This window comes from Coenobita brevimanus, chromosome 35 (genome assembly GCF_032717465.1).
Source record: "Coenobita brevimanus isolate Jiangsu-jjx chromosome 35, ASM3271746v2, whole genome shotgun sequence".
NCBI classification, from domain to species: domain Eukaryota; kingdom Metazoa; phylum Arthropoda; class Malacostraca; order Decapoda; family Coenobitidae; genus Coenobita; species Coenobita brevimanus.
In genome coordinates this window covers 13,071,150-13,094,283 of record NC_136988.1, presented here as the reverse complement: position 1 = coordinate 13,094,283, position 23,134 = coordinate 13,071,150, and the positions used below count along the sequence as shown (strand labels likewise).

The window sequence follows — 23,134 nt, the reverse complement described above, 5'->3', positions numbered from 1 at the left end:
TTTTTTTTTCAGCTTATTTCTCGTTGCTCAGTGACAGAATAAGGCACTACTACGGCTCAGCATCTTCCCCACAGAAAATCTTCGTGACTACCACCATATTCGAGTATTAATCTACTGTTACATCTCAGTATTCAAACTGGGGAGATAATAATTTCACACCAAAATATAGTGAATCGTACGAGAAAGATGTATGACTGACTAGGAGACTGCAGGTGACCGAGGTGGAGGGGTAGAGAAAGATCGAGCATGTGGTGGAAAGAAGGGGTGGAGAAGTATACAGGACGAATGAGGGCTGTGTGACATGGAGGAAGGGCAGCCTGATGGCAGAGAGCAGGGCAACATGAAGGCATCAAGTCCGAGTGTTCATCTTTTCTTACAGCTCTGCACTCGAAGATTGACGAGAATAGTGTGTGTGAGAGAAGTTAATGGGGAGAGGGGGAGGAGGAGGAGACCGAGGATGAGATGGAAGGATGTAATGAAGAGATATACGAGAGAAGGGTGTGTTACTGGAGGGAGTGCAGTTAAGTGGCCGAGAACAGGGAAACATGGAGGTGATTTGTTTGTAGCCAACTCTTACAGGATTAAGGCGTCTTGCAATAGACAGACAGATTGATGGATGGAACTGATCGTTTCAAGCCAAGCTAAAGTTAACAGAGCATAGCTTTACATTCTAGTGTTAATGTCTTATAAGCAAAGACAGAGTGGAGAGAATAAAGCATGATATTCTAGTGTTCCATATAAGATTTCAAGATAGATAAAATATGACAACCGCAGATTAGATAAACTGGATAGAGTATAATAATACATCCTAGAGTTAACTTTTAAACTATCTCATGCTCAGTAGGGGTGCTGTTAGGAGGAAGTAAAACTCAGTTCAATGCAGATTATAATAAAACATGCAGGTAAGACAACACAGACAGAGGGCATCAATAAAGGACTACCTGGAGTGCTAACCTGGACTTGAGCTAGTTCCACACCAAACAGCCCTTCCCACAGTTCGTTACCATCCTTAGCCAGTTCGTATATCATATTCGAAGGGCGTGGATTTAAGCTTAATGATACTGAGTTGAATAGTCAGACGATAGCATTAATTCTTGTAACAGCTAAGCACTGAAGATAAAGAAAAAGTAAGTGCAGGTAAGTAGAGTGGAGAGGGTGCAGACTCATATTCTGTTGCTAATCTCTTGTTTCAGCTCAGAATCAAAGAGGGAGAGTTGATAATATTAGACAAGTAAAGTGGAAAGACTATTGTTTCACAGTGATGTGTTAATTTCCTGTTTTAGCTCAGAATTCTAGATGAAGAGATGGCATATTTAGGCAAGTAAAGTGGAAAGAGTATAGCTTCATAGTGCTTTGTTAATCTCTTGTTATGGTTCAGAATCAAAGAGGGAGGGATGGTAATTTCAGGTCAGGGCAGACGGAGCGGAGTATAACTTCAAATATTGCTGTTACAGCGCACAATTCAAGAAGGGTACATTGCAGTTTTAAGGTCAGTTCAGAGTGGCTAGAGTGTAACTTCATACTGTAGCGTTACTCCCTTCTCACAGCTCAGCTTTCAAAACAGAGGGACGGCAATATAATGCCAAACTAAATTAGACAGCATATAGCTTCACATCCTACCGTGAAACTCTTTTCATAGCTCAGAATTCATGATGGAGAAAGGGCAGATTTAGAGAAGTTAATCTTTTCATTCCAAAGATGACGTATTTCTAGTTTTATTTTGCTAGTTTTGAACAGGAGGAGTTAGATTATTGCGTATATAAAACTTTTCACTAATTGTTATCCTTTCTAAGTCGAGTAAAATTGTATGGCTACAAAAGAGCAGCAGCAGCAGTAGTTGTAGCAGTAGTAGCAGTTGTAATAGTAGTAGCAGTAGTAGTAGTTGTAGTAGTAGTGGTAGTAATAGTAGTAGTAGTAGTACTTGTTGTTGTTGTTGTTGTTGTTGTTGTTGTAAAAGTAGTAGTAGTAACTGCAGTCCCAGACTCATTCAAATGTGAACCCAGTAGACTGCAGGCTTAAGCTGTCCTCTGTTGCAGACCACTATCCTCCCTTTGGGGATGGGTGTTCAGGAGGAAGTTAAGGGACGTTTAGATAATCGGGCATCTCCACCGCCCAGCTACATCACTGCCACCACGTGAAGGCGTCCCTCTCTAGCACCAATGGATAGGGCCTAGTTGAGACACTTCAGGTATATTTTATAAACCTAACACTTAATTCGATAACGCATTATTTATTTATATTTAAGCTGCCTAAAGAGGATTTCCGTTCACCATGAGGAACCGTTTGTAGTGACTGGGTTAGGGGCAGTCTTCACCAATCAATTTATAGCTTAATGTCTCTCCATAAGGTTATCAGTGGCTATAGTAAGACCAAAATAACAAATATTGTATTTTTTTTTTTTTTAACCATGCTCTTCCCATCTCCTGACAGATTGATTCAGGTGACGCTTTTCGCACTGGAGGGGTTAGGTGTGGCCTCAATAAACCCTTTCAGTGTTGAGGGAAGGGGTTAGATATAGACCTGTATTCCCACAGGTTAAGGAAGTTCTCTGACACCTCTTCCATTGCGATTTATTTTTGGATATGTCTGGTTCATATCTTTTTGTACGTTATTTATGCAGAGTGTGGCGACACTGGAGGGATTTATACACTACAGAGAGGGATAGTCAGGTGTAATAAGAAAAATAATTCACTTAGCGAAAGGTGCTGGGAGCTTTTTCAACTGACAAGACTACGGGCCAGTCTTAATAAACCCCTTCAGCACGAGAGGCCTTCCCTAAGCTGAGGAAAATCGTCTGGTGGAAACAATAATAGGGTAAAATGTACAGCCATGGGCCAAAGGTCGTCGACGCTTCTCTGCTGGCTGTGACATTGTAAGGTGTCAGAGGAATGATTAATGTGTGGTAACTCAATGTTGCAGACACAGGTGTATGAGAAGGAAGGATGCTCTGTCTGTCTGTCTGTCTGCCTCTCTCTCTCTCTCTCTCTCTCTCTCTCTCTCCATGGCTGTACGTCACCCAGAGTCAAGGGGTTAAGTGAAAGATGTTTCTGGTTCGTGATGAGGGGACTAAAAAAAAAAAGAAAAAAAAAAAAAGAAAAACAATAATATCTGACGTCAAAATAACTGTATATTCTATTCACTTTATCTAGAGTTTGGTGCTAGTCATGAAGAAGTGCTGTGGAAAAGATGTACAACAGTTTAACTAGGAAAATAATTTGCGTCTCTATATCTTGAATGTTGCACCATAGCAAGATATTAACACTAGAATATCATGCTAGTCATGAAGAAGTGGCGTGGAAAGGGTGTAGAGCTGCAGTACTATCTTAATCTGTCACTGATATATGGAAGAAATGGTCACAAAACGACATAAATCTCCACCAAGGTGAACGAACTACTCGGAACGTGAAAGGAAAGGTGCTAAGTCATCATCAATTTAATTCATCAACCTAAAACGAAGCAAATTTAAACGAGGACTGAGGGATATATTAAAACCAAAAGCATGAAAATGAGGACAAGCCCGGAATTCTGATGGTTATTTTGTAAAGCATGCGATGATAATATATTTTTTTTAATATATAGATGAACAGAAGAAGGGGAAAAAAAAAAGCAATGCACCAGATTACAGGTGTCGTCCATTCGTCATCGTTGCTGTTTTCCGTCTGTAAAGTGGGATAAGGCTAACCATATAGAGAAGCTACAGGTGTTCCATAAATGACTGCCAAATAATTAAAGGTGCACTGAGGTGTTCATGTGATTGACGGTGTTTGAGAAATACTTTGAGATGAATTTGGCCATGTGGAGAGGATGGAAATTGACAGACTGACCGGAAGAGTGTTTGTGAGTGAGGTGGAGGGGGAGTAGCGGGGAGGGGGAAGCCAGGGATGAGATGGAGAGATGAAATGAAGAAATAGATGAGGGAGAGATGGGTGTGAGTTGGAGGATGAGGAAGCACTTGGCAAAGGACAAGGCGACGTGAGGCGACGTTATTTGTAGATAAAACTCATACGCAGATAGATGGGTAGATAAATAGGCAGATAGACAGATAGAGAGACAGATAGACAAATAGAGATAGATAGATAGACAGATAGAGAGACAGATAGACAAATAGACAGGTAGATAGACAGATACATATTTTTAACTCACTATGTAATCTAAAGCCAGCAGAGTGGCTTTAAGATCCCTAGATTTGAACCTGCGGAACTCATTGGAAAGGTGCATCATGGGAACCTTAATACTCTCCTCTTCAGACAACCAAAATCTTTCCCCATAGGTGTCTTCTTCAAATGGATGCCGCCAGAATCCCTTGAAGTATACAGCATTGACCAGCACCATGGACGTCGCACTGTTCAATTGTGCTGTAAAGGAGAGAGAAAGTAAAAGAATAAGAGACACTGAAGAGACTCTGTTCACCTTTACTTAGTCTAGAATTTCCCATCCCTCCCCCTTAAATGCTGAGCTGTAGCCTAATAACAGATTAGCACCAGAATAAGGTGCTAGTCACGAAGAAGTGTTATGTAAAGGATGCAGAGTTGTAATACTGTCTTTTTTATGTCACTGAACTACGAGAAATAAGCTTCAAGAAGGACAAAAATTAGGGGCAAGTTAAAGTGAATGAACCATAACACCAATTCAGTCGCAGTGGTCAATAGTCCTGAATGGAAGAGAGAAAACAAAACTGAAGAAGAAGAAGAAGAAGAAGAACAAGAAGAAGAACAAGAACAAGGACAAGAAGAACAAGAACAGGAACAAGAACCAGAAGGAGGAGGAGGAAGAGGAGGAGGAGGAGGTTAAGATGAATGACCATCGACCACACGAGCTTCCTTAACTCCTTCCATCCAATGTCATATTTTTTCCAGCATATTCTGTTTACTTCCAGACGATTTGGTTAGCTTGGAAGCAGGCATTAGCTGCGACAAAGACTCGTATTCTTGTTGGTTAAGGAAGCTTCCTAACACTTCTTCTTTGGTGATTTTTTTTTATATGGCTAGTTAATATCCTTTTGAATGTTATTTATGCAGGGTATTAGGGTGTTTGGATGATTTAAATGACACAGAAGAGGACAGCATTGTGTAATAAGCAAAATAAACCACTTAGCAAAACATGTTAGGGAGCTTCCTTAACCGACGAGCTAATTTCTCTCCCCAAGCTGAATTGAGTCGTCCACACGGAGCAAGAATGGGATGAAGTATGCGTCATCGGACTGAAATGGTTAAGGTAGGATTTTTTTTCTAAGTCCAAATCTCCCCCTGGAATGCAGCGAGCAACAATGAAAAGAGAGAATGAGCCTGAGATGAGTACAACAGCAACACATACTTTTTTCATATTTAGTTTAGGTCAACCTGGGGCAGGTTTTGAATGACCTTTGTCGTATTATTAAATGTGTAAATGAAGGTGTGGGCGTATACTCAAGTCTTCATGTATGTATCTACGTATATATGTGCGTATCTATATATCAGTGTTTATGTGCGTATGTATGTATCAATGTATATATGTGCGTATCTGTGTATCAGTGCATATACGTGCGTATCAGTGTATATATGTGTGTATCTCTCTTTTAATATATATATATGAGTGTATCGATGTATGTATGTATGTATGTGCATATCTATGTATCATTGTACATATGTGCTTATCTATGTAGCAATGTATATATGTGTGTGTATCTGTGTATTAATATATAAATATGTGTGTATCTATGTATCATATGTGCGTATGTAGGTATCAATGTATATATGTGCGTATCTGTGTATCAATGTATAAATGTGCGTATCTATGTGTCAGTGTATATAAGTGCGTATCTATGTACTGTAAAAATGTTTATGTGCGTATCTATGTACCAATGTATATATGTGCGTATTTATGTATCAATGTATACATGTACATCATGTTAACCAAATATCTCGGGAATGCCCCATCGGATTTTTACCCAATTTGGCACATACAGTATATTGTGTGTGGGTTTGTGATAAAGTGATATGACTCTGGTGCAGATCACAGGAAAGGATGACAGTTCAAGGCGATGTGTTATGAATATTAATCTGATTTTTATGAAACTTATCAGCTATAATACACATGTGTGGGGGGATGAGAAGAGAGAGAGAGAGAGAGAGAGAGAGAGAGAGAGAGAGAGAGAGAGAGAGAGAGAGAAGTTAAGGTCTTATCCACAGCTTAGTACACTCAGTTTTCAGTAATATAACTGTAAAGGTCGTAATCTTGTTGGCTTAGAGGCCTTTGTGACACTGTCTACTTCAGACAAATTTGTCACTTGCATCTTAACATTCTCTTGTATGCTCCTGATGCAAAGTATTGCAATGCTGGAAAAATAAAAGTAATATATATCTACCTGTCCATTGCCGGAAGCCATAATCCAAGAAGGAGTAGCCACAAACAAGTCGCCTTGTCCTCATCCATCAAGCTGTCCTATTTCTATTTCACATCATCCACCTACTTGTACTACCTTTCCACCCTTCTCTCCATCTCGTCATCGGTCTCTCGCTCCCCCTACTACTCACTCATACAGTCTCCTAGCCAAACGTTCTCCATTCCCTCCATATTACCGAACCGTCTCAAGGTACAGTACTTTGAATGCCACCCAATACATCCACATCATCACCACAAGATTCCTTTCCTTCCTCATTCGCTGTCGGTCTCCCCATATAACGGCACTTGTTCCTCTCAGAAAAACTCCTTTTCGCTGCTCTCATTCATGTTTCCTTCCAACCGGGTCCAAGTTTCACTTCCATACGTTAGAGATCACAACATTGTCACTCACTTCCATACTCACTTCCTTAGTTATCACTGTTCTCATGGAAATTGCAATACTCATCCCCTCTATTCTTTCACGCACTCCATCCCCCAAGCTCCCAGCCACGATCATCACGCTCCCCAAATATTTCAAAGCTTTCACGTGATTAACATACAGGTGTTATACAAGAGCATTTTAGATGTAAGAATGTAAACCACTTGTTGAGAGAGAGAGAGAGAGAGAGAGAGAGAGAGAGAGAGAGAGAGAGAGAGTCTCCTCCGCTGACGTCAGTATGGGTCAAAGAGGAAAATGTTGAGTGAGAGTAGCAGCATTGCAGTAAAGAAAAGACTGAGAAGACAAGGTGAATTCTCATGATCGAAAAGCTCCAGTGCTTTATTTCACCTAATGCTAAATGATTTATTGTTCGAGCAGCGAAGCGAGCGAAAACTCTTTAAATGTAGCCGCCCATAATCTACACACAACACTCCAGCTGTGGTACTACGGAGACTGTTAAAGCAACAGCTCGTCTACGCATATTGGTGGAGGGCTTATGGAAAAGTAATATGGTTTACTGAAGTGGTTTGTCTCAATATTTGCCACGATATTGCAGACAAAAGCCCCCAGAGCCCCACACTGAGTACGAAACTTCGCCAAAAACTGTTATATCGGAGAGTATTAAAGCAACAGTGGATATACGTACCTGTACATAGTTAAGGAAAATTAACAGGTATTTCTTAAGTGACGTTTCTCAATATTAGTCACCGTAATTCTGAAAAAAAGCCCTAAAGCACCACCAAATCGACCACCCAAACTGTGCGTTCTCGGAAACTATTAAAACTACAATGGACCTACTCTCATTGTTGGAAAGCTTTTGAGAAAGTAAAATGAGTTACTTTAGTGATTTTCTCTATATTTGCCACCATATTGTTAAAAAAAAAATGAATGATCAAAACTGGGCAATGACGGAAATTATTAAACCTACAGCCTACTAACGTTAGCTGTTGGAAAGCTTATGGAGAAGTTGGTTTATAGGTGTTATTTACGTGAAGTTTCTCAAAATTCTCCAAAATAATGCTGAAGAGGCCAAATGCGCCACACACAGCACAATAATTGATTCAGGTGTGTGACCAGCCATGCTTTGTCATGTGGGTTTAAAGCAATAAACTGATCATTTCAAAGTGTTCATAGTGTACATAATTATTAGAGAAAAGGAATGGCACACGAAGTTTTATTATAGCTAAAATGACAACATAAGCAGGCTTGCTTGCTCAGGCATGTTCCACACTTTCAAATGTGGTTGCCTATAACTTTATTATTCTAAAAGTGAATTCTCGAAGCCAAAGTTTTAATACTCTGGCCATTATCCGTCTAATGGACGGGATAAGTCTTTATTTGGTTCCAGCTAACGCAGACGAGAGTTAGTCTTACGGCTGTTCTGATCGGCTAAGGAAGTTCCCTAAAACCATATTATTATCGACATATTTCTCGATAAGATGTAATATTCTTTCCTATGTATTATATGTAGATTATATCTATGTCATAATGCAGTAAATAACGCAAGAACACAGCACTCACAGAGCGCATACCTCAGCCAGCGCTTATACCGGGCAACACACATCATCAAAATCCAGTCAACTCTTCCTTGACCCATGACCCACATGTCCTCCTCCCCCCCCAAAAATATATATATATATATATATATATATATATATATATATATATATATAATAAAATAATTAAATTCCATGCATAGCTTTTTTTTAGATATCACGTCGACAAATAAACGGGCAAATAGGGATGATTATATAACCTCATCCAAACCCATTAGCGTTGGTAATAAAAGGGAAAATTTATGTGTAGCATGGGAAATAAATCGCTAAGGAAAAGGTGTTACGAAGCCTTCTTACCCGACGAGAACAGGGGCCCTAGTGAACTGAGAAAAGTAACTGATGTGTAGTATGGCAAATAAATCGCCAAGGAAAAGGTGCTACAACGCATGAATCCTCTCCTTACAAACACCAGATGAGATTGAATAGGTTAAGGAAGCTCCCTAGCACCTCATCCTAAGCGATTTATTTTTGGATATGGCTGGTTAATATCCTTTTGTACTTTATATATGCAGAGGATGGCGATTCTTGAAGGATTTATATAATACAGACTAGAAGGACAGGGTGAAAAAATGCAATAAATCACTTCAGAAAAGGTGTTAGGGAGCTTCCTAAACCGACAAGAATACGGGCCCAAGAAACTTGAGTGAGATATAGAAGCCTTAATTAGTTATAGGAGCCTGAGAGTGAGTTATAGGAGCCTGAGAGTGAGTTACAGGAACATGAGAGTGAGTTATAGGAGCCTGGAATTGAGTTATAGGAGCCTGAGAGTGAGTTATAGGAACATGAGTGAGTTATAGGAACATGAGAGTGAGTTATAGGAACATGAGAGTGAGTTATAGGAACATGAGTGAGTTATAGGAACATGAGTGAGTTATAGGAACATGAGAGTGAGTTATAGGAACATGAGTGAGTTATAGGAACATGAGAGTGAGTTATAGGAACATGAGTGAGTTATAGGAACATGAGAGTGAGTTATAGGAACATGCGTGAGTTATAGGAACATGAGAGTGAGTTATAGGAGCCTAAGAGAGAGAGAGAGAGAGAGGGGGGGGGGAGAGGGAAGACTCCTGTACTTTCCTCCACGTAATGCCAATCAAAATGTGTCATAGAAGACTAAGAATAATACAGGACAATAACCAAATCCCTCACATCTCACCAGGAGGGATGATGTCTTTAATGCGTGATCTTGTGTCCTCTTCCACCTTGGCGTTGATCTCCTTCCTCACGTCCTCCGGAGCGCTGAAATCCACCGTCTTGGAGGCGCTAAGGAACTTGACTGTCAAGGTGTCGATGAACTGAGCCAAGACTTCCAGTTCGTTGGAGATGTAGACATTGTTGGATGTGTGTAGTTCGTAATCTTGGGATTCCTTCTGTGGGGTAGATAGATAGATAGATAGATACACAGACGGATGGATAGACAGATTGATCGATACATAAACTGATTGACTGAGATAAATAGAGATATAGATAGGTACAGGTAGATGTAGAGAGATGGATATAGATAGACAGATAGATAGGTAGGTAGATAGGTAGGTAGGTAGATACATAAACAGATAGATATGAATGAAAGATGAACAAAAATATGAAACAAGAATAAAAAATGATAATGAAGTTGGAGGTGTGCAATTCGTAATCTGGGGACTCTTTTTGTGGGGTTGATAAGTAAATAAATAAAATAAATTAATATATAAAGATAAAGGATAATTAAAACAAGACCTATGATAAAAAAAATAATTAAAACAGTCATTTATAGGGTTTGTTGAGGTGTGCAACTCGTAAATAAATAAATAAATAAATAAATAAATGATAAGTAAGAATATAATTTACTGACACGTGAACTTTTGTAGATGTTTTACATGTGCAGTTCGTCATTTTAGAACTATTTCAGTGGAACCCCACCAAAAGAGAAAAAAGGCAAAAAGATAAAATTATAGAGGCCATAATATAAGGTACGGTGTGCTGGAGAGGGACGCCTTCATGTGGTGGCACTGATATAACCAGGCGCCTCCACTGCCTGGCCACAGTATACAAACGCCCCACAGTAACTTCCCACCCAAATTATCTTGCTTCAGCTACTTTTAAAACATGGGTCTCGTCACACCCATACTGGCCGACAATTATTTTTCCGTTCGGGTACACTTAGTTATCCAGTCATATTGGCAACGTCTGAATGACTGCCTCCAGAAATGAATTGGCAACGTCGCACCGTCGTCATGCTCCAATACAAAATAAGGTATTATGATAGGTTAACTTTAAGTATGGCCAAAGTTGGTGTGGTATTGGTTGCTTGAATGTCAAAACACGGCCTTCCTGATGATTCGATGGTTTTATTTGCCGAATTCTTTCATCTATTCAGGACAAAAGTGCGACGATGCCAAATCATTTCTTTCTGAATTCACTCCAGTGGTGGCGTAGTGTACCGAAAAAAAAAAAAAAAAACGCAAACGATCCACCTCGTCGATCCGATCTACACTTCAGACCAGTCACCAGAGTCATGACACTGATTACGTGAGTCTGAGGTTCGCTTAGAAGTGGTTAGACCTTATGTTAATTCTGACAGGGTGAGAAACTGTGATGTATAACTAGAAATACTTCACTAGAAACATGTTACTAACAACACTTTACTAGAAGCTTTACCAGAAACACTTTACTGAGATTGTAATGTACGACTAAAATTATTTTCGTTTATTAAAAATCATATATACTGAAAAATGGCGACAACATGACATCATGAAATTGTATTGCTGCGACATCTACTTCTCTATTTGTCAGTCCGTCTATTTATCTACTTATAGGTAGATAAATACAAGTAGATTGATGTTAAACAAACACACATAGATACAGATAAACAGGGAGACATATAGCGTATTCGACAGACATATAAACAGACAGATGGATATATGGATAGTTTTTTTTTTTTATGCCAAGAAGACGAAACCAAAGGCCAGGAGCCTACATAAACAGACAGATAATAGACTGATAGAAGACAAATAGACTGACAGCCAAACAGACTGACAAAAGACCACATTTCAACCACTAATGAGTTAATATTAGTGTATGTGCTCACTGACCTGATATTCTTTGATGACCTGGAGGAAGTCATTTTGCAGCTCCTCTCTGTCCTGGGTGAGGTGCATGACTGAGCACATCTGCTGCTCAGTCCTGCCCTTTGCCCCGGCGAGGGTCATGCACAGCGCTGCCATTACGCTGAAGGGTGAGAAGAAGAGGTTGCCGTCGCCCTTGCATGACAGTTGCTGTGGGAGATCAGTGTGTTGTGCTAATGAGTCTCGGTGATGGCTTTTGTTATAAGTATTACCATGATGTTTCATGGCTGTGGTGCAAGGTGTTCTTACTGTTTTGTCTATCTATAACCAGAAACCTTAATCCTGTAAGTAGTGACACAAACAAATCGCCTCCATGTCGCCCTGTCTCCTGCCATTTAACTGCCCTCCACACAGCTCCCCCCCCCCCTCTCATATACTTCTCCACTCCATCCCACTATTTCATCCTTGGTCTCCCCCTCCTTCTCCCTCCCTCCACCTCACTGTCATACACTCTCCTCTTTAGTCTCTCTCTCTTCATCCTCTCCACGTGGACAAATCACTGTTACGAAACTATTTTATTGCTGTGGCTCAAAATTACGGTGTTATCCCAATTGGTGTGGACGAGAGCTGTTTTAATGCAAGGTGGTCCATATGCCATCTAACGCTTCTCTTGCACTCCGCCAGGTGCCTTCATGTGTGTTGTGGGGAAGGTTTAGCGCTATCAATACCTAAGTTTGTGTCACTTATAAATTTCTTATTCCCTCTGTCACATCCATCCCAGTATCAGCAGTTTGAGCCATCCCCGCAACACATACACGAATGATAACATGAGGCGAGTTTCCGTGGACTCATCTGGGGTTATATTGTGTGTTATGGGGACGGCTCACTCTGCTGGTTTGAGCGTGGGTGTGGCAGTGGGAGTAGGAAACGAGAAATAATGCAGGGTAAACACTGACAACGCCGAGCCGTCCCCGCAACACACGTGAAATCGCCCGACGGAGTGGAGGAGGTAGAGGAGCGTTATGTTTGGAGTACCCTAGGGTATGTTCTTACTGTTACTAAGCTATTTTATTAAACTTTACATAGCCTTGTCATATTAAGGGGTTTTATTAAGTCTGTACAGGCAAATGCAAAAGTTCGATCGCCTCTCCTGACTCTCACAGAAACTTGAATGACATTTGGTGGACAGTCAGTATCACCCACAGAAGGATGTTGATCTGTATCTTTGTTCACTATGTCACATTCAAGCATTTATACGTCCAGTCAGGAAAGAAAGCCGTGACAGGCGAACAGGTGTTTGAGTAAACTGTACCTGAACCCTTCAAGCTGACCACCCGTCCTCAGGAAAACAGAATCGTCCGAAGAGAGCATGAAAAGACGTCCCTAGCCTGATCGGGTTTACACTACTGGCATAGGCCTGGTGAGGAGGAGCAATATCTTCCATCAGGGGCTTCAGAACAGTTTACCTTCGTCTCTGAGTAGTACACCTTTATTATAGTCTAAGTGATGGACTCAACTGACGATATAGTGACGTATTTAGTGACGTATGATGAGAAGGAATGCATTGCCAGGAGACGTGACACTCGCACAGGTGAAGAGTGCTGTGAAGCTGCTGAAAAATGGGAAAGCAGCTGGGGTTGATGAGGTGTATATAGAGATGCTTAAATGTAGTGGAGAGAATGGAATGAAGTGCTTGTTGGAGATATGTAAGAAGGCATGGATGAGTGAAACTGTGCCTGCAGAGCGGAAAAAGGATGTGATTGTACCCCTGTACAAAAATAAAGGTGAACGAAGTGAGTGCAAGAATTATCATGGGATAAGCTTACTGAGTGTGGTAGGGAAGGTATATGGAAGAATTATTATAGAGAAAGTAAGAGAGATACAGAAGTCCTAGTGAGTGATGAACAGGGTGGCTTTAGGAGTGGCAGAGGATGTGTGGATCAAAAATTTGCAGTGAGACAGATAGCAGAGAAGGCTTGTGAGAAGGACTATAAGGTGTTTATGGCATTCATGGATCTGGAAAAAGCATATGACAAAGTGGACAGAAAAGGATTGTGGAAAGTTTTGCGCATGTATGGTGTAGAGGGTAAGCTGTTAGGTGCCGTCAAGAGTTCTTATGATGGTAGTGAAGCATGTGTCAGGGTTAATGGGCATCTAAGTGAATGGTTCACAATCATTGTGGGCGTGCGACAAGGTTGTGTGATGTACCCATGGTTGTTCAATGTATATATGAATGGGGTGATGAGAGAAGTGAGAACACGAGTAATGGAGAGAGGGATGGCATTGATAATGAATGGTGATGGATGGAATATCTCAAATTTGTTGTATGCTGATGATGCAGTACTGCTTGCAAGTACCGGACAAGAACTTGGTAGGCTAGTGCAGAGTTTTGCTGATGTCTGTAAGCATCGTTCCTTGAGAGTAAATGTAGAAAAGAGTAAAGTGATGGTTATTGAGAGAGAAGGTGACTCCCAGTGCAATGTAACAGTGAATGGAGAGGGACTGGAATTGGTGAGAGAGTTCAAATACCTGGGTACAGTGATAGAAAAGACAGGAAAATGTGCGAAAGAAGTTGAAAGTAGAGTGACACAAGGAAGAAAAGTAGCTGGTGCAATGAAGGTCTTGATAAGAAACAGAGGCTTGAGTGTTGCAGCTGCACGAGGCTTACATGAAAGAGTGTTAGTGCCAACTTTAACATACGGATGTAAGACTATGATGTGGCATGAAAATGAAAAGGCAAGAGTAAGAGCAGTGGAGATGGGACTGCTGAGGAATATATGTTGAGTACAGAGGGTGGATAGGATACGAAATAATGTGATTCGTGAAAGATGCAGAGTAAGGAAGTCGGTGGACACCAGAACTGAAGAGAGTGTACTGAGATGGTATGGTCATGTGGAGAGAATGGATAACAATAGAGTGGTGAAGAAGGTATATCTGAGCGAATTCGAAGGAGGGTGGAGGCGAGGTAGGCCAAGGAGAAGGTGGAGAGATATGGTGGATGAATGTGTGAGGAAGAGAGGTTTGGAAGTCAGTGAGGCTAGGGACTTGCAGGAGATCGAGCTGGCTGGATGAATTTTGTGAGGAGATATGCATGATCAGGGATTTTTTGCACCCCTTTTTAACGTGGCAGCGTCTGGATTGACTCTGTCGGATACGATATGTGAAGCTACAGAACGTGGTGAATGTTTTTGGCGTATCCGATAGAGCCAGGATTCCGGGGGCTTGAATGATGAGTGAATGGAAGCGTGGCCCATTGGATTGGGCAATTTTGGGCTGTCTGGACATTGCTACTCCTCACCCTGCCCTTGGGTGGGAAAGGAGGTCCGGATGATGATGATGATGATGATGATGATGATGGGTTAGATAAAGCCTCAATAAAGCCCACTGAGATGCCTTTACTTTGGTTAATAAATTCGTCTGGTAGAAATATCAATAAATATAGAAAGACATTGCCTGATTAAAGTGGTTAACCCGTGGCACAAAATCGTCTTGAGGCGGTAGTAGTAGTAGTAGTAGTAGTAGTAGTAGTAGTAGTAGTAGTAGTAGCAGCAGCAGCAGCAGCAGCAGCAGTAGTAGTAGTAGTAGTAGTAGTAGTAGTAGTAGTAGTAGTAGTAGTAGCAGCAGCAGCAGCAGCAGCAGCAGCAGCAGCAGTAGTAGTAGTAGTAGTAGTAGTAGTAGTAGTAGCTGTTGTTGTTGTTGTTAAACCCTTGAGTGATCCTCAGACCATCGACCAAGTTTGATCCAACTCACACGCACACACACACACACACACACACACACATACGAGTATATATATATATATATATATATATATATATATATAGGTATTATGCCGATACACAGACACACAAGGTCAGACTCAGACCTTGCAATGTGACCTTGACCTTTGACTGACATTTCTCAAAACTAATTTCCTTCATTCTTTCCTGAAACTTAACCCTTCCACCAGCTGTAAATTAAATTGCATCAAAACTCAGTTCGCCTTGCCCCGTGACCTTGAAAGTTTACCTTTCTGTGTGACCAAGACCTTTGACTGGTTGTTCTCAAAATTGATTAATTTCATTCTTGCGTTATCCTCGCTGGACCACAGAGTTTGGTATTAGTTGGACACAAAATGACTAAACTGACCTTGCCCTGTGACCTCGACCTCTGACTAATTGTTCCGGACCCTCAAAATTTTGCTAAGTTTAGTTAAAATCTGATTAAAACTGGGGAAAATTTTCACCACATCCATCCACCAACACCCACACAGCCCCTAGACACAGGTCAAATTTTGACCTTGCCCTGTGACCTTGAGCATTGATTATTCTCAAAATTGGATCACTTCATCCATGTGTACCCTTAACAGTTCCGTCAAGTTTGGTCTAAATTCTATCTATCTATCTATCTATATACCTAGGCTGCTTCCCCCCCCTGTGGCGGGGGGGACACAATCTGGCCGCACTATGGGGTGGTACTACTACTCTGCGGCCAGGTTGTGTTAGGAAGAATACTGCCACCGTATTCCCTGCGTGTCGTAAAAGGCGACTAAAAGGGGCGGGGTGAGGGGACTCTGTTTTTTAGTTCCTAAAAAGAGACAGGCCAGAGAAAGGGATGGGGGATGGAGTTATCCCCGTACCCTGAAGATTGGGTCTAAATTGTAACTATTTAAATTAATTTTACTAGGTCAATGTTTGTCCCAGCCCAGTGACCTTGGCTTTTGACCTATTGCTCTGAAATACTAATGGTTTACTCATCGGCTGTCCCTCATTTTTTCCACCAAGTTTAGTTACAATCGGATAAAAACTATTTTTTTTTTTTCAGTCAGATAACAGACAAACAGACGCACGCTGGTTAAAGCATAGCACCCGATCTCACATTGCAAGCGTGGGTGTCACAACTCTTTCATGTCTATTTTTTTTTTTTTTTTTTAGCCCACTGACAACAATCATGCTTAAAAAAATCATGTAATAGCAATAATGATAACGGTAAATATAATAATAATAATAATAATAATAATAATAATAATGTACTACTACTACTACTACTACTACTATAGCCTATTTAATCAGATCTGAGAAGAGACGAGCCTTAAGCTTTTGAAAGCTGGCAGCTGAATGGTTGTCCGAGTGCATTCATTATTCATGATGCAATGTAAATTATTTTTATGTGGGTTTCAATAACCGATTATTGATAAGATTGTCCAAATAAAATATTTTATACAGTTATTTGTATAGATCAAATTAAAATCGATGACTGACTAAGTTTATCAGATGGCCTAGATGCATGTGAAAATATGAATTATCCGGACAAAAAGATGTAAAGTTTTATGAATACCTTGATTTTCCCTCATGTTCCTGCAAAGTAAGGTATATTACGTCATTACTGCGACATTATGTAAAATCTAACCTCGTAAAACATCGGAATTAAAATGAAAAACGTCTGGTAGACACGGGTGAAAAAGCTATACGTCATCGTCACTTGTAAATATCCCGCAGCCCATACCTTGCAAAAACTCTGCTGTAAGTTGTAACTAGACATTCGAAACTAAATAGATAAAAAACTTACAGATGACGCGAAAGCAGAAATCATAATGCAAACTGATGCAACAGCAAAACACTTTCAAGTAAATCTGAATATTCATCTGCGTAGTCAAGTGGGACATCTCATGAGCGGCTTAACCCCCCGTCCCCCTCCTGTCTATCATTCATCAAAGTTCAAGAAATATGTTATATATCATCGCATTTGTGATGTTTTACTTGGTTATATTTCACAAAATATCTCAATAATGACATAATTTACCTTAATCTGCATGAACGTGAGGGAGGGGGGGAATCAAAGTACTCGTAAAATTATATGTATAGGCGTTTTGTTTTGTGCCAAGAATTCAAAATTTCACACGCATCCAGGCCATTTGTAAACATAGTAAGGCCCCGTTTTAGTGTAATTTATGCAAATAACTGTATATAATATTTTATTTGAACAGTCTTATCATCAAACGCTTGTTGAAACCAATATAATAACAATCAACTTAAATACGGTATATTATTATTATTATTATTATTATTATTATTATTATTATTATCTTGCTGTTATACGAGGTGTTACCCAAAAGTTCCAGTAATTTGAATATTGAAAGAAAATAAGTTACCTTACCTCCTAGTCCTCACTGTCCCCTTCGAAGTAGTCCCCTTGGGCATGTATACAGTGGTCCCAGCGTTTTTTCGATGAGTCCATGTATCCCTGGAAGGCTTCAGGCGTGATGATCTTGAGCACCTCCTGCGATTCTGTCTGGATCTCCTCAGTTGATTCAAATAACGCCCTATCAGTCATAATTTCAGCTTTGGAAACAGGAAAAAGTCGCAGGATCAGGCGAATGGGGTGGGTAGGGAATGATTACCGAGTTAGTGGAAGCTGGGAACTGCCGGACAACTGATGTGTGTGCAGCGGTGTTGTCATGATGCAGGACCCAGTCCTTGTTTTTCCACTGTTCTGGACGTTTGCGGCGGATGTTCTCCCTCAGATCCTGCAAACCTTCACAGTAAAACTTTTCATTAACAGACTGACCGGGTGAGGCGAATTCCTTTTGAACAATCCCTTGGATATGGAAGAAAACAATCAGCATCGACATGATATTGCTGCGCCGTTGCAGAACCGCCAAACCACGTTACAATAGTAAGCGTAGCTCAACAAGACGTCCGCTCACTGTCACGGCCGGGGCCGCACTGACGCACAAGGGGTGCTGCTGACTCCTCCTAGCGGCAAAAGGCAAAACTGCAAACGGTTGGCTCCCTCTGTTCAAATTACTGGAATTTTTGGGTAGCACCTCGTATGTTCAGTTTCGGACACAATTCATTACAGTAATATTAACACCAAGACAGGGACGTACTCTAGGTGACAAAGACGGGTTCGTAATAACCCTTCCTTAGAGATCTATTTTGCATGTTGTACCTTAGCATTCTTTTCTCTGCTACTTATTTCGTTTTAATATACAAATAGTTTGCATTATTAACACACAAGAGGGTGATGAAGTGTAATCAAAAGGGGTTAAGAACAATTTAAGTCACACTGAGTCAGATCAGTATAGATATTCTTTCTAGTCATACTCCAGTCATGCCGACACTCAGGTAAATCAGTTCAGGATTATTTCAGACGATTTAAGAGTATTACAGACGCTCTACGAGTGTTACAGGCGATTTAGGAGGATTTCAGATGATTTAGGACGATTCCAGACGATTTAGGAGGGTTTCAGACGATTTAGGAGGATTTCAGACGATTTAGTAGTATTCCATATAATTTAGGAGTACTTCAGACGATTTAGGAATATTTCAGACGATTTAGAAATATTTGAGAGTTCAGACGATTTAGGTGGATTTTTATAAGATTTAGAAGGATTTCAGACGATTTAGGAATATTTCAAACCATTTAGAAATATTTCAGATGATTTCGGAGGATTTCAGACGTTTTAGGAGGATTTTAGACGATTTACGAGGATTTCAGACGATTTAGGATTTCAGACGATACAGGAGGATTTCAGACGATTGAGGAGGCTTTCAGACGATTTGGGATTTTAGACGATATAGGAAGATTTCAGACGATTCAGGATACTTGTAGGATTTTTCTAACTTTATAGACGATTTATGATGATTTCAGAGGAAGTAGGACGATTTCAAACGATTCAGGACGGTTTCAGACGACTTCAAACAATTTGGGATGATTTCGGACATTCCAGGGCTATTTCAGACGATTTAGCTCCTTTCAGCTCACAACAGGGAATTTTAATCATCTGCATCCTGTGACCTGGTATTTATTCTAGCTCTTTCTCGCTACCTCCAGACGATTTTTTCAACTAAAGGATCATTTCAGACGACTGAGGACGATTTAGAAGGATTTTAGATGATTCAGGACGATATCAGACGCTTTAGCTCATATCAGACGACTTGGGAGATTTCAGACGATTTCAGACGATTTAGCTCATTTCAGATCAGTTTCAGGTCCTTTAACCGTCTGAATCCTGTGACCTATTATTAAATTTTAGCTTATTCTTGTTACCCGCAGACGATTTTTTCAACTTCAGAATGACAAATAATTTCAGGACGATTTCAGACGATCTAGGTCCTTTCAGGTTACTTTCAGGCTTTTTAATCGTTGTAATCCTGCAGTATCTTTAACAATTAGCTTATTCTTGCCACCCTCAGACGATTTTGCTCAGCCAAGGACAAGCCTCTGGTAATGAAGGGGTTATGGAAGGCTGTATCAAACCTCTCCAGTTCGAAAAACCTCCCTGAGCTGAATAAAATCGTCGTGAATAGTGAAAAATGGGGTCATCCTAGAGTTACTGAGAAAATATAAATAATTTGAATATTTTTATGCATCGTTCGTTGTACCATGTCACTCTATTTACTCTAAATTTGGTCACTTTATTTAAGTTTTGCTACATCCAGACGATTTTGTTCAACTTCGGACGAACCTTTAGCAGCGAAGGGCTTAATGAAGGCTGTATCTAACCACTCCAGCTCGAAAAATCGTCTGGAGTTTGAGTGCAGGGTTTGTGATAATAGAAATAAAATCGGTAAAATACTGTCATGTTTTTCCTTATTTCTTCGTTTGATCCTTTACATGGTGTGTGTGTCCACGCTACAACAGCAACAACAACAACAAGAACAACAGTAACAAAAATCAATAACAAAAACAACAACAATAATAACAGCAATAATAATAATAATAATAATAATAATAATAATAACAATAATAATAATAACAATAATAACCAAGGGCTTCCCCAGGGGAGGAATCACACCAGCGGCTAGCGGATACATGACTAGCGATGCTCGGAATATTACCTTGACCTTGACCTACTTTCACCAATGTCGAACTCGTAGGAGATTTTCATCCCTACCACTCACCTGTAAAATTATGTGATAGACTGAGAGGTTGCGAAGTTATCATGTTGACAGAAACGCACAGATAGACAAGACAAATTGGAAACAATACCAGCTTCGCTATCGCGGCTGGTGATAATTATAACATCAGGTCTCTTCCAAGCAGAATAAAATAGTGTTCAGATAAATATACACTGCTGGTAATATCACCGGATTAATAATAATAATAATAATAATAATAATAATAATAATAATAATAATAATGTCACTGAACTGAACGATCCAGACTACGTTCCCGTGCAGGTAGGGAAGTGAAATCGAACTGCGTGCTCAGTTATCGATTTTCTTCAACATTGCTACATTCTTTTCCATTTATTATTGTTACTGTGTGTTCAGTTATCGTGTCTCTGTATCGTGTATTCTTTCCATAGTCGTTTCACCTTAGCTTGACCCAGATCTTTGTCCTTTTGCAGCTTATTTCGCGTAGCTCAGTGACAGGCACAGGTAGTACCCAGGCGCTACATCCCTTTCCTAGCACCTCTTCGTGACTAGCTTCATATTATATCTTTAATCTCTTGCTGCACCTCAACATTCAATATGGAGAAATTGCAATTTTACGCCAGGTTGAAGTGAACGGAGTATAATGGATCCGTGAATACGATATGGCACCTACATTACTCATTTTACTCTAACTTGGCCTAAAATTGCCATCACCTCAACTTAAATGCCGAGTTGTAACAACAGATTTACACTAGAACATGATGCTAGTCACGAAGCAGTGCTATGGAAAGAATATGGAGCCGTAGTATCGTCTTATTCTGCCAGTGAGCTAAAAGAAATATGCTGCAAGAGGACGAAAATCTAGGCCAAGTTAAGATGAAAGGAGTATAGCATTCTGGACATTCCTTTATTGGTAAGTCTCCTGTGTGGATGGTGCTCTATATTAGATAAGGGATTAATATTTCATTGTGGAACGTGTTGCTTCCCTATCCTGGGTCTCCTTGGTCACTAGTCAAATCTTTCTTCCAGTCTGAATACACTTGGCTGGCTGCCGAAAATGCGATGAGCCTTAGTTATAAGCTAAGAATGAGTCTCCTTGGTCACTAGTCAAATTAACCTTTCACTCTTCTTACATCTGGTTATCAGCTGAAGTTTAAAGGAGTTAGGGATCTTCGTCAGGTTAGAAAAAATATGGTTAAGCTGTAGTAGGGCGAAATAAAAGGAAACAAAGCGAAATAAAAGGAAAAGCATGTGCTATGAGAGAAGAGGTTTAAGTTTGTGAGTGGGTGAATCGATGAGGGTGGGAGGGAGGGCGGGATGTAGATGTACTCTGTATGTGTACCCACCCACACCCTGCACAACATTACCACATTCACTGCTACACTACCATACACACTACCACACTCTGCCACACTATTGCACACACTACCACACCATCACACTATTACACACAACACCACACTCTGTCACACTACCACACACTCCACCACACAACCATACTATTTGCAATACTACCACGCCTACCACACTACCATATCTAATATCATACTAGCACACACTGATTACACTCTGCACCACACAACCACATCATTTACCACACACTGCACTATACACCATCATTGAATAAATCACTATGAGGCAGGAACCAAGAAGACAAATCTAGTATTCTATTCCATCTGACGCCAGACGATTTTATTCGGCAAAGAATGAGTCATAGGAGTGTCAATACGTAAAATGCCAAATAAATCGCAATGAGAAAGGAATTAGAAGCCTCTCATGCCAAGCAGAATTCAGCTTATCGATTATATCCACATGGCAACAGGGAAAGGCTTCATGTTTACTCCTTATGCCTTTTAACTCCCTAACCTCTTCCTTAGCGATTTATTCTTGGAATGCTGCTTAATATCTTCTTATGCGTTTTATATGCGGAGTGTGGCGATTCATGTAACACAGAAGAGGACAGTAGGGGGTAATAACAAAGTAAATCGCTTAGGATATTGTTAATGTATTTAGTCAACGAGAATGCAGGCCTTAGTGGTGCTATAGTTTTGTTTTTACGCGACGGCGCTGACATCAATCTATCTGTCTATCTATCTATTTATCTTTCTATCTACCTCTCTATTTGTATACAGTAACACATATACATTTATATTATATATATATATATATATATATATATATATATATATATATATATATATATATATATATATATATATATATATATGTTTATATGTATATAAACACACGCATACATCTCACTCTCTCTCTCTCTCTCTCTCTCTCTCTCTCTCTCTCCAATATACAGTATATATATACAGTATATATATATATATATATATATCGATAGATAGATAGATATAAGCATCATAAATATGAGAACCAACTTGCCTAGCCCAGGGCTCCTACGCTCCTCATAAGGCAACGTTGTATTCGATGATGGATATATATATATATATATATATATATATATATATATATATATATATATATATATATATATATATATATATATAAAACCCATTGGAGCCCAGTGTTCAGATATTGGACAGACCTGGGAATTTTCAGATCTTAATAAAGTAGGGAACCCCCGAGTAGGGACCTATGAGTTTCACGACTATGAGCCAATAGGTGGAGGGCGGTACACTTAGTACCCTCCCAATGCAATGCCTCGCCCAGCAACTCTGGGATCCAATGGGATATATATATATATATGGAGCCTTTGTGGTACAGTGGTAAAGTGTGCGTTTTCGTACACTGAAGAATGAGGGTTTGAGCCACGCCAGGGTAATAAACTTTGGGAATGTTCTTCAGCCCACGTACTGCATTGGCGGACATAAGGGATGCTGTGGATGAATCAGTGTTGCTTACTAT

The 23,134-nt window shown here is 40.1% G+C and overlaps 1 protein-coding gene across 1 annotated transcript in view; it reads right to left on the bottom strand.

The window, feature by feature from the left end:
• Positions 1-23,134, bottom strand: part of LOC145396149 (iris-like) — a 138,240-nt gene that overhangs the window by 20,102 nt on the left and 95,004 nt on the right. The window contains exons 4-6 of the mRNA XM_080269592.1: positions 11,427-11,609; positions 9,512-9,725; positions 4,144-4,355 (exon numbers count right to left, since the gene is read on the bottom strand). Coding sequence (XP_080125718.1) covers positions 4,144-4,355; positions 9,512-9,725; positions 11,427-11,609 — 609 coding nt within the window. The remainder of the gene's footprint in view (positions 1-4,143; positions 4,356-9,511; positions 9,726-11,426; positions 11,610-23,134) is intronic.